The sequence below is a fragment of the Octopus bimaculoides genome, chromosome 26 (assembly GCF_046866305.1).
Source record: "Octopus bimaculoides isolate indiv1 chromosome 26, ASM4686630v1, whole genome shotgun sequence".
NCBI classification, from domain to species: domain Eukaryota; kingdom Metazoa; phylum Mollusca; class Cephalopoda; order Octopoda; family Octopodidae; genus Octopus; species Octopus bimaculoides.
In genome coordinates this window covers 14,845,479-14,857,978 of record NC_142953.1, presented here as the reverse complement: position 1 = coordinate 14,857,978, position 12,500 = coordinate 14,845,479, and the positions used below count along the sequence as shown (strand labels likewise).

The following is a 12,500-nucleotide window of genomic DNA, read 5'->3' as shown; positions in this document are numbered from 1 at the left end:
GTCGGTACATGTCCTCAGATTGCACTGTCCTCAGATTGCACTGTCCTCAGATTGCACTGTCCTCAGATTGCACTGTCCTCAGATTGCACTGTCCTCAGATTGACACCCAAACACTCTGAAATGTTCATATTGGAGCTTCTGGTGCAAATGCCAAGTAGTGCAGCATGTCATATCCAAATTTCTGGCTGAGTGAATTGCGTCATGGTGCTGTTTTTTCTCATAGGCAGTGCCCAACTGAGCCTACTATACTGTGTAGTCAACAAAATCAAAAACAAACAATATACATGCAGAAAATTAAAAATATAAAATGGCAGCAATTTACCCATCGCACCCTGTGTATGTATGTACACACACACACACACACACACACACACACACACGCACACACACCTATATATAGTTATATTTTATTATAAAACGTACAGACTGCATAGAAGTGCTCAAGTTGAACCTGAGATGTTAGACAAGTATAATAAATGAAATGGAAAAAGTTCAAATCAAACTACAATGAACACATAGGTATATGGATTTAATTAAGATAAAAATTGTCCAAAATAAAGCATATATCGATATGTTAGAAATACATATAAGACATATATATATATATATATATATATATATATATATATATATATATATATATATATATATATATACATATATATATATATATATATGTATATATTTTTTTATATGCATACATACTATATATATATATATATATATATTGAAAAAAAAGTCGTCAGAATTTTGGAATAACTTCTTTCATTTATTTTATACATATATTAGCGCTTTCATTCTTCTTTCGAACTTGTCAAATATAACTGTGAAGATACAGAGATCTAACTTATTTATATAAAAACAGGTGTTTTTGGGGGTTTTGTTTATAACAGAACATTGTTTTGTTTTTTTGTTTTTTGGGGGTGAGGCTTTGGAGACAATGGAAGATGTATAAGCAGATAGATAGGCAGATAGAGAGATAGATAGATAGACTGATAGTCAGACAGATAGAGAGATCCATCTCTCTATCTGTCTGACCCCCAAAAAACAAAAAAACAAAACAATGTTCTGTTATAAACAAACCCCCCCAAAACACCTGTTTTTATATAAATAAGCTAGATCTCTGTATCTTCACAGTTATATTTGACAAGTTCAAAAGACAAACGAAAGCGCTAATATATGTATAAAATAAATGAAAGAAGTTATTCCAAAATTCTGACGACTTTTTTTTCAATATTTACTTCTGTACATCACACCTAACACTCTACACACGCATATATATATATATATATATATATATATATATATATATATATATATATATATATATATATATATATATATATATATATATATATATATATATATATATATATATATATAAGAGCTTGCTAAACCTCATAGCAGCCCCTGCAGTTTCTGCAGGGGCAAAGCATCTGTGATGTTTATTTCACCTGTACACGTACACACACACGCACACACACACACACAGAGCTGTACAGTCCAACACACATCTAATTCCAACTCTGAAATATAAAACATCTTTATACAACTTCCTCGTGGTGATGGTCGCGGTGGGTATTATTTAGTATGAGATAATGTACATCTGTGTAATAAGCACTCAGTTTGAAATTTATTAACAAGGGGTCATTTCCTTCAGTGAGGCCCTATTAATTTATGGCAACACTGTAATTTGATAAAGGTACTGTGACTTAAGGTGGTGGCAAAAAATAATGTTTGGGTGTGGTTCTTGAATTTACTATATTTTTACATTTGATATTTAATGTTGTTATTTAACTCCATGTTGGCCCTCACCCAACAGATGTGTAATGAAAGATATTCCAACCATAAATACCCAGCTATTTTTAGAGTTTAGCGTCCCCAGGATAATACTCTATGTCCATTTATTAGACGGTAGGATGTAATGATGTAATGGGTACCGGCATGGTTGGTGGGCCAACTCAGAAGAAACCAGTATCAGAGCTGCCCAAAGATTTACTCTGGTCCTGAGACCTAAACCTAATTCTAATGTCGACCCTGGTCAAGGTCAACTTTGCCATTTTTATAATTATTTATTCAAATTCTTTTGAATTAATCATGCGTTGTCTCATAGCTTCAAGATTTCAATGAAGTACTCTTTTACTCTTTTACTTGTTTCAGTCATTTGACTGCGGCCATGCTGGAGCACTGCTTCTAGTCGAGCAAATCGACTCCAGGACTTATTCTTTGTAAGCCTAGTACTTATTCTAGCGGTCTGTTTTGCCGAACCACTAAGTTACGGGGACGTAAATACACCACCATCGGTTGTCAAGCGATGTTGAGGGGACAAACACAAACACACACATGCATATGTATATATACTATACATATATACAATGGGCTTCTTTCAGTTTCCATCTACCAAATCCACTCACAAGGCTTTGGTCAGCCCGAGGCTATAGTAGAAGATACTTGCCCAAGGTGCCACACTGGGAATGAGCCCAGAACCATGTGGTTGGTAAGCAAGCTACTTACCTCACAGCCACTCCTGCGCCTATTATTTTTAGAATGACATTGTAGGGTAGGTGTAAAAGGCAGGATCTGGTGGATCTGAACATAAAACAGGTAGAATATGTGGGCCAGATGTCGCTGATTCAACACTTTGGGAATGAGATTGTTCTGTCAAATGTGATGCTTATTTATTCACATTGTTTTGGATTAATCATGAATTATCTTGTGGCTTTGAGATTTCAATAATCCTTTCCACTATATATATGGGTGTGTGCATCTGTGTTTGTCCCCCACCACTGCTTGACAACCAGTGTTAATGTGTTTACGTCCGCCCTGCAACTTAGTAGCTCAGCAAAGGAGACTGATAGAATAAATACCAGGTTTAGCAAAAAATAGATATTCAATTAAAAATTCTTCAAGATAATGCCCCAGCATGCCCACAGTCTATTGACTGAAACAAATAAAATTTTGTATTATTGTATAATATAGTCAGATTTGAAATATTCATTAGCAACTCTGAACGTAATTATATATTTATCTAACGAACAATAACAAAACATGCAAAACTATGTGTATGTGGGTGTTACCCTGCTTGAAATAATAATAATGATAATAATAATAATAATAATAATAATAATAATAATAATAATAATAATAATAATCCTTTCTACTGTAGGCACAAGGCCTGAAATTTTGTGGGAGGGGGTAAGTTGATCACATCGACTGGTACTTAATTTATTGACCCCAAAAGGATGAAAGGTAAAGTCAACCTTGGTGGAATTTGAACTCAGAATGTAGTGAAATACCACTAAGCATTTCATCCAGTGTGCTAATGATTCTGCTAGCTTAATAATAATAATAATAATCGTTAGAGTCCTGTTGCTTGTTTTGTCTGACGCCACCATGTGGCAGGTTGAGTGGATCAGGTTATTGTCATTGGCTCGAAATAATATGGAGCCGTTTTCATTTAGATAATGGCAGGTCTATATAGGAAGGAATTTATCTCCAAATCCTTTTTTTAATTTTTTTTAATTATTTTTTTTTCTACCTGTCATTACATCAAAAGTTGAATTAATAATGGAAGAGATTCCATTTCTGGTTTTGTAAAACTGACTGGGGTGGGGTGGGGTGGGGTGGGAGTGAGGATCACTCATTAGTGCTTTGTGTGTGTGTGTATGTGTGTGTATACACTTATACATGTATATGTGAGTATGTATATATAAATATATATATGTACATGTATGTATGTATACACATAGATGTATATGTGTGTATGTACATGTATGTATATATGCATGTATATATATATATATATATATATATATTTATATATATATATATATATGTACACATGTATATATATATATATATATATATATATACATATATATACATACATGTATGTATATATATATATATATATATATATATATATATATATACATGTATGTATGTATACATACATACAGATATGTGTATATATATATATACATGTATGTATGTATACATACATACAGATATGTGTATATATATATATATATATATATATATATATATATATACATACACACTGTAATTATACTTTTTCATTGACTCTCTGGTGACAGGTAATAAAATACTTCCCATGTAGTGTGGTTTGTTGTTGTTGTTGTCTTTGTTCTTTATTAGGTGTTATGTGGCTGAATGGTGAAGAAGTTTGCTTTGCAACTGTGAGGTCCTTGTTTCAATCCCCCTGCAAAACTTCTTTAGCTTCAGGTTGACACAGATTTTCATCTTTTATTTGTTTGTGTCATTAGACTGTGGCCATGCTGGGGCACCACCTTCAAGAATTGTTCACCAAATGAATTGACCTCAGTACCTTTTTTTTTTTTGACTGGTACTTAATCTTTCAGTCTCTTTTGCTGAATCACTAAGTGATGAGGACATTAACAAACCAACACTGGTTGTCAAGCAATGGTGGGGGACAAATATACACACACACCATTTTTTATTCGCTATGAGCATAAGAAGTGCTCTGATGAACTTTCTCTCTTAGTTCCAGATCACTTTGTGCTATCTCACCTCACAGCATCTTCATCCAAAAGTTTTTGTGCTTCCATAAATAAGGAACTATTTCTACAATTGTTGCTTTTCCCCCCTTGAACTGCCAGACTTTGGAACTATCTTCTATCTCATTGTTTACCTCTTACTTAAGGCTTGAACTCTTTCAAGTCTAAAGTAAATTCATTCCTCTCGTCTTAATTTCTCCTTCTTCATAGTCCCTCACATTTCTTGCCTGGTTTTGGATGTTCAAAAAAAAACCCCAAAAATCAGTTGATTGAATGATGGAATAACTATTGTTGAAACCATTGGAGAACCAGCTAGCTTCTTTTAAGTCTGCGGAGTGTGATTTGAGGGATATTTGGTTGCTACTTCTGACAGATGATATTTATCTCAGCCCAGTCCCACAGACGTTACCTTGTCTCCCTCTTCTTCAGAAATAAAGTGATTGATCATTCAGAAACCTGTAACCAATTTCAACCGAAGGCCACAAATTCTGATATGAAATTAAAAACAATACATTGGCTAAAAGCAGTCATAGTTGGCCTAGGGTTAAATAACAACAACAATGCCAAGCTTGTGACATGATAGAGATAATCGTTCTAACTTTTGACCAGTGAATCAACACATTTACTGATTTGGCTAAACCAGATTCTATCGTTCTATGAATATATTCCACCCGGTCTTACACCCATTTCTTCATTTGTTTATTCTTTTATTCTTTCATTCCACTTATTTCTTGATCTGATGCTATCATAAGTAAGACAAGCATTTTAAATTAATGTCTTGTTCCAACATTTGAGAAAAACAAAATGGTTTCCACTAACACCAGCAGAGAATATGGGTTTGGTTAGAGCCAGTAGGTCTGTTATGTTTTAGTGGCATAGTGACAAGAGGAAGGGGAAGCACCCATGACTAATTTCAGGACTTCTGTGACTACTGGAAGGCAGGCAGGCAGACAGACAGGCTTGCCATCAATTTGCAATACTTAGAATAGGTTGACCCATGCTAAGGACACCCAGGGATCAAGTGACATCTGATGGTGTTAAAATGAATTACATCCACTACTCAACAACAGGAATGGTCCTTCCTTTCAACAGGCTTCCTCACAGTTTTCATTAATCAAATTTCATTTGGTTGATTCTTGGCTGTTATAGTAGAAAAGTTTTGGTCTTACATATATATTTCTCCTTAATTATGTCTCTACTTATACAGTGTGTGATGGGTAAGTTGTTGCCATTTTACATTTTTAATTTCATGCATGTGCATTGTTTGTTTTTGATTTTGTTGGCTACACAGTATAGTAAGGTCAGTTGGGCACCATCTGTGAGAAAAATAGCACCATGACGCAATTCACTCAGCCAGAAATTTGGAAATGACATGCTGTGCTGCTTGACATTCATGCTGGAAGCTCCAATACAAACATTTCAGAGTGTTTGGGTGAACCTGAGGACAGCGCAATCTGAGGACATGTACCGAAAGTGATAAAAATCAAACATCCAGTCAACATCATGGTCTTTGGAGTGATCACTAGTGATAGTGATGTTATACCTCCATTCATCTTCCCACATGATCTCAGACTCAACACGGAGGCCTACATCAAGTGCCTGGAGGAAGTAGTGCTGCCCTGGGTCAAGAGGGTGGCTGCTGGGTACTCCTACTTGTGTGGCACCATGCCACACAAGTAGGAGTACCCAGTCATGACTGTCAGACAATTTCTGTGACCACATCACCCCTAACATCTGGCCACCTAATCCCCTTGATTATTGTGTGTGGGGTACAGTTGAGTGAGGGACCAACAAAACTGAAAACATCAAAGATGAAGTGAAGGCAAGGATTATGGCAGCATTCTTAAACAATGGGACCGTCTAGAAGAATTGGAGGAGAATCTGAAGTCGTCCGGAGGTCGTGGTTGAAGCCAATGGCAATTTTATTGAATAAATTTACTCTTTAATATTTCAAAATATTTTTATGTAATTTAGGATCTTTTTATAGAAAAATTCCAAACACTTCTTAACATACAAACCCCCTCGGTGACCATATTCCCTTCTCTCGCCTACCCAATGAAATACATATAAATTTACTTCTTGTTTCTCTAAGAACAGACATAAACTTCCTGTTGACAAAGAGTCCAGAACTCCAACTAAAGAGTATAAAACCCACAGAATTGTCTTCCCTTACACACACTTCCTGTTTTGACACCACACTTCCTGCTTAACACAAACTTTCAGCCCACTTTTTTTAAACACAACTCTTAATTCCTTGCATCCTAATCTTTCTAACAATTATCTCCATGGATTACCATTGAACTTTAAAAGCTCAAAGACAATATAATGTATTGGTATATTTATTTTTTTATATATTATTTCTTATTTTTTTGTAAAAAACATTTTCATTCTCCCTCTTCTTGAAAATTTGCCATGCAATGAAAGCCGGTTAGAAATCCTTTTTAATCCTCCTTATGCACATCTATATTAAAATATGCTTTCAGTTTAGCATTCTGCCTTATCAATTTTTATTTTCCTATTATTTCTCCACATGCGGTTAACACAACCCCACCATTTACTGACTTATATATATATATATAAGGTCTGGGTGAAGAAGCCTGATCCTTACTTATATAAACTGTGATATACATATAAAAGCCTGGTGCATTGCTTTAGCCTGGTGGTGGGGCAATGTCTGCTGTGAACACAACCCTGCTGAGAATGTTAAAGGCATAATTAATACCCTGCTGATATTTTGTCCCCTGTTGCACCAATCATGCTAACCCAATTATATATTAACCACCATTTATCAATATATTGATCACCTTCCATTAAAATATAGATAACCATCAATTCATATATTTTTCAGTGAACTACCAACCATAAACCTTGTCTCATTTCTGCAATAAATATTTATGTGATTTCTCCTAACTTTACATGGAATTCCAGTATATTCTATAGATTATTATTATCATTTTTGTTGTTATTATCATTTTGTTATTGTTGTTATCAGTTTTGTTGTTGTTGTTATTATTATTATTATCATTATTAGCATCATCATCATCATCATTATTGTTATTAATGTCTCATTGAGATAAACCTGTTGCTAGGAAGTTGGAGTTTCATCTTTAAACTCGATATTTTCCTCTGACCGGAAGTTTGTCTTTCAATGCTTTTGTCCGTTCTTCTTAGATCCACATAAGTTCTTGATAAAACACTGAGAGAGAGAGAGAGAGAGAGAGAGAGAGAGAGAGAGAGAGAGAGAGAGAGAGAGAGAGAGACATGTGCAGTGAGCCAGTTATATTCCATATATGCAACTAGAGAGAGAGAGAGAGAGAAAGAAAGAGATGATGTTACGAACACATAAAATTAAAAACAAACACACACATACATACACATAGGTTTCAGGTTTAAGACACTGAGATTATAGTACATAATATTTTTGCTTTCTTATATACACAAACACACACACAACAAAACACACACATATACACACCCTTATTTACGTGTGTATCTGTGTATGTGTTGTATGCCTGTCATGTATTGTGTGCGTGTGTATTTGTTGTGCTGTGTGTGTGTGTGTGTGTGTGTGTGTGAGGCTATAAGCTTTCCACATCAGTCGTTATTTTCGTTTATGATTGTCTTTTATTACAACTTAGATTAGTTGCTGTTGAAAGAAAAACTCCCTAAATCTCATAATAAGTATGTCCACGGGAATATAAAAAAACAGAAGGACAGATGGACTTTCCATTAGAGTCACTCAAATAACATGTGTGTGTGTGTGCGTTTGTGTATGTATATATCATCATCATCAACATCATCATCATTTAACATCTGTTGTCCATGCTGGCATGGGTTGGATGGTTTGAACAGTACTGGCAAGTTGGAAGACTGCAATAGACTCCAGTCTGATTTAGCATGGTTTTCTATGGTTGGATGCCCTTCCTAATGTCAACCACTCAAAGAGTGTAATGGGTGTTTTTATGTGCCACTGGTACAAGTGCCATTTGCATGACACTGGAGTGCTTTTCCATACCAATTTGCGTGATACCAGTATCTGCTATGTATGTGATTTTGCTTGGCTTGATGGGTCTTCTTCTCAAGCACAACATAATGCTAAAGGTCTCGGTCATTGCATCTGTGAGGCTCAAAATTTGAAGATCATGCTTCACCACCTCGTCCCATGTCTTCCTGGGTCTACCACTATCACAGGTCCCCTCCACAGTTAGAGAATGGCACTTCTTTACACAGCTGTCCTCAACCATATGTACCACATGGTCATACCAGCACACCACATCTGATGCCTATATATATATATATATATATATATATATATTTATTTATTTATTTATGTGTTTCAGCCAAGTGGCTGCGGTCATGCTGGTGCACCATATATATATATATATATATATATATATATATATATATATATAGACTCTGCATGAGGAGTAGACAACCACCACACACACACACACACACACACACACACACGCATATATATGCACATGTCTATACAGAAAGAGAGAGAGAAAGAGTCAGAAAGAACCCAATATACATCCACTTTTTTAATATTTTTAATTGGCAGAACTGCAAAAGTCATTCAAGAGGTATTTCGTGAATGGCACTTATCAACTGTGCATGTATATATGAGTGTATTTATGATATATATATATATAGTCAAATAAAATTTAGGTAAAGACCTCGTAAAATGCTATGCAAAGCTTGTCCACAGTTATTGGCTACCTGATGTCATCATACAGTAGAAATGCTCCTGATACTGGATATGCATCAGGAATTCCATTCTATCCATAGTTTATAAAAAGAGATGAATAATAGAAAAAGGATTTGACAATATTCCTTATTTGAAATCACGACCATTGTGTGATTAGTATCATCCATTAAAGATATAGAATATGTTTGTTCAGGTGATTCTTTTGTAGAAGTCCTTCCTTAGATCAGACTGTCATTTCACTCTCTACAAGAATGAATACCCAAAGCAGCGTGCTATTTTTAGCAATTTCTAGACAAAATTAAACCCACAGATATAACAAAAGACAAGACAAAAGTATATTCAAAATATGAAATACAGAAAGAAACACAAAAAAAAAAGATTTTCATAGTCAGATTATGAAGAAGAGAGAGGAAAAGAAAATAAAGAATGAAATAAAACATTTAGAGATAACAATGTGATAAAAACAGGACCGTTTCTTGTGCTTGTCAACTAATTACTTGAAAGGGATCAACCCTTTGCCTGTCATCCCGGAACTGTTTGTTTGGGAAGCAAACTTCTTATCTCTTGGAAGAAAATTTTTCAATGTTTCTGAATGAGTCTTCTTCGGCAATTGAGAGAAGTTTATCTTTTGCCATCGTGTCTTTGAGAGGATGACCAAAGTGAAGAATGGCAGGAAATTGCCATTAATTCACTGTTGCACATAATTGGGAGAGAGAGAAGTAGTGAGAGGGAGAGGATGAGGATTAGGGATGAAATGAGGAGAGGGGAGAGGGAAGAGGAGAGTTAAGGAGAAGTGGAGAGGGAAGAGGAGAGTTAAAAACAGGAGGGGTGGAGTGTTGTTGGTCAGTTTAAAGTGGGGAGGGATTTTTTTGGTTAGCCAAGTCAGTGACCAAAGTGAGCAGCTGGTCACTATCTACAGACACATCTAAACTGTCAGAATCAGGTAATTGACCGGAAAATGTTAATTTAAATGTGTGTGTGTGTGTGTAGACATACACACATATAGAAATATATTAATAGTGATATTAATAACCTCGTGTTAGAACTCAATATAAATATTCTTCAGAGCAAAACATTAGTTGAGAACAGAGTGTAATAATGAAATTAAATAAATGACAAGAGAATAGTAAGTTATGCAATTAACTCCATTAGCTTACAGCTGTTTCTGCTGTATGATGCAAAGCTCTCAGAGCTGAGTGCTTGTGCATTATCTCATAGCTTCCTCAGAGCTTAAAAAATGAGGTGCAAGTTTATTTGGGAAAGCATTTATGTATATAGCAAGATCAGTGCTGAAAAATATAAAGATACATAAGAAATTAAGATTAGGGTTTGGAGGAAAAAAACCACCTCCAGAAATATGAGATTTGCATAATTTTGTGTATATATATGTATATACAAAGGCACATGATGAATCCCTGCATAAATAACTATGTGTATGCATAATAGACCAACAGAATAGTATGTTAATATCAGCGGGGTATATTCTGGGAGTGGTAGGTGTTTGCTTATTACCACACAGCCATGCCTGTATGTTTCTTGGAGATTTATTGAAGTTGTTCTTTATAAAGTGAAGCCATCCTCTAACAAAGTAACAAGGCATTTGCCCCAGGGATTAGGAAATATGAGGGAGAGAGTAGATGTAGTTATTGATGCGAATATGTGTAGCTGTACTTATAATCATGTAATGAGTGCGCATTTCTCATTACTGCATAAGTATATGTGCATGTATGCCTGTATGTGTGTGTGAGTGAGAGATTTAATTTTATGCATATATGTATGTATGTACTTACGTATGTGTGTATGCCACAGACACGTGTAAGAATCTTTCATTGAAATTTAGCCAACTTGGTAGTCATGTTTATATGTATACACACACACGTGTGTGAGTGTGTGTGTGAGTGTGCATGTACACACTCACAAACATATATATATATATATATGTATATATATATATATATATATATACATACACATACACGCCTGTATATGAAAATGTATATTTAAATATCAACAGGTATAGGAACTAGTGTCATCATGGAGGATAAATATTTAAATTTACGTGCAGTATTGTGTATGTGTGTGTGTGTGTATATATATATATATATATATATATATATAAAAAGAAATATGCGGACATATTTTATAATATACACACATGTTTGTAATATATTTATATAGTATGTTTTATTAATAAATATATGTTTATTTTATATGCCGGTTTGTCTATTACATAAAGATATATATATATATATATATATATATATGTGTGCGTATGTGTAATATATATATACACACTGCCAAACATACAGACAGAATACGTAAATGTATTAAATGTATATTAAATTTCATTTACCCTCCTCAACCCCGCCAGCCAGCCAGACAGACAGCCAAACAGACAGGCTGACAGGTCTAACCATTTAAAAAGTGTTGAAAGACTAAATGGCTTCTTAGAGTAATTTCATCTTGTACCTGTCAGTTATTGATAAACATCAGAGACATGGCATAGCAGTTGGGCCCAGAACCTTCAGGCATACACACACACATAGTTCCATATACACAACATAGCAGGTTTCTTAAGCCTGCCCCACTCCTCACATCTATGTAAGTATATACACATACATACATACATACGTTACACCCTTTATAGACATAACAAAGCAGTGTCTATAATCCTGAGCCTCACATACAGACACATATATGGTTCCATATATATTTATACATACATACATACATATATACATTATATCTCTCTATCTACATACCTATCTGTCTTTCTATCTGTCTGTATAGTCATGGGTGTGTAGTTAAGAAGTTTACTTCTTAACTACATGGTTCCAGGTTCAGTCCCACTGAGTGGTACCTTGGGCAAGTATCTTCTACTATAGACCACAGTCAACCAATGTCTTGTGGATTATTTGATAAATGGAAACTGTGTGGAAGCCTGTGTCATATATCTATATATGTACGTGTCTATATGTATTACTGTCTCCTTATCACAACGTTTTGTGATGGTCATAAATGAGTATCACCTCTTCTGTCCTTCATTTGAAGTCTTCCACGAAAAACATATCAGGCCAGGGTAAAATATCACCTTGCTTGCAAATAGGTGAGGGTTGGTGACAGAAAGGTTGTCTGGTTGCAGAAAATCTGCTTTAACAAATTGCATCTAACCAATACAAGCATGGAAAAGTGGACGTTAAAATAATGATGAAGATGATAGATTAAGCGTGTCCATGTATAGACACATCTCA

General features: G+C 34.8%; 1 protein-coding gene across 3 annotated transcripts in view; it reads left to right on the top strand.

The window, feature by feature from the left end:
• The window catches only part of LOC106878981 (transmembrane protein 26), a 130,251-nt gene that overhangs the window by 84,931 nt on the left and 32,820 nt on the right, over positions 1 to 12,500 (top strand). Inside the window, exon 1 of one of the 3 annotated variants that reach the window (XM_089342978.1) lies at positions 6,731 to 6,865. The exons of the other annotated variants lie outside the window; for them this stretch is intronic. Coding sequence (XP_089199104.1) covers positions 6,864 to 6,865 — 2 coding nt within the window. The 5' untranslated portion in view covers positions 6,731 to 6,863. Of the gene's footprint in view, positions 1 to 6,730; positions 6,866 to 12,500 lie in introns of those variants that run through there. 3 annotated transcript variants of the gene reach the window in all.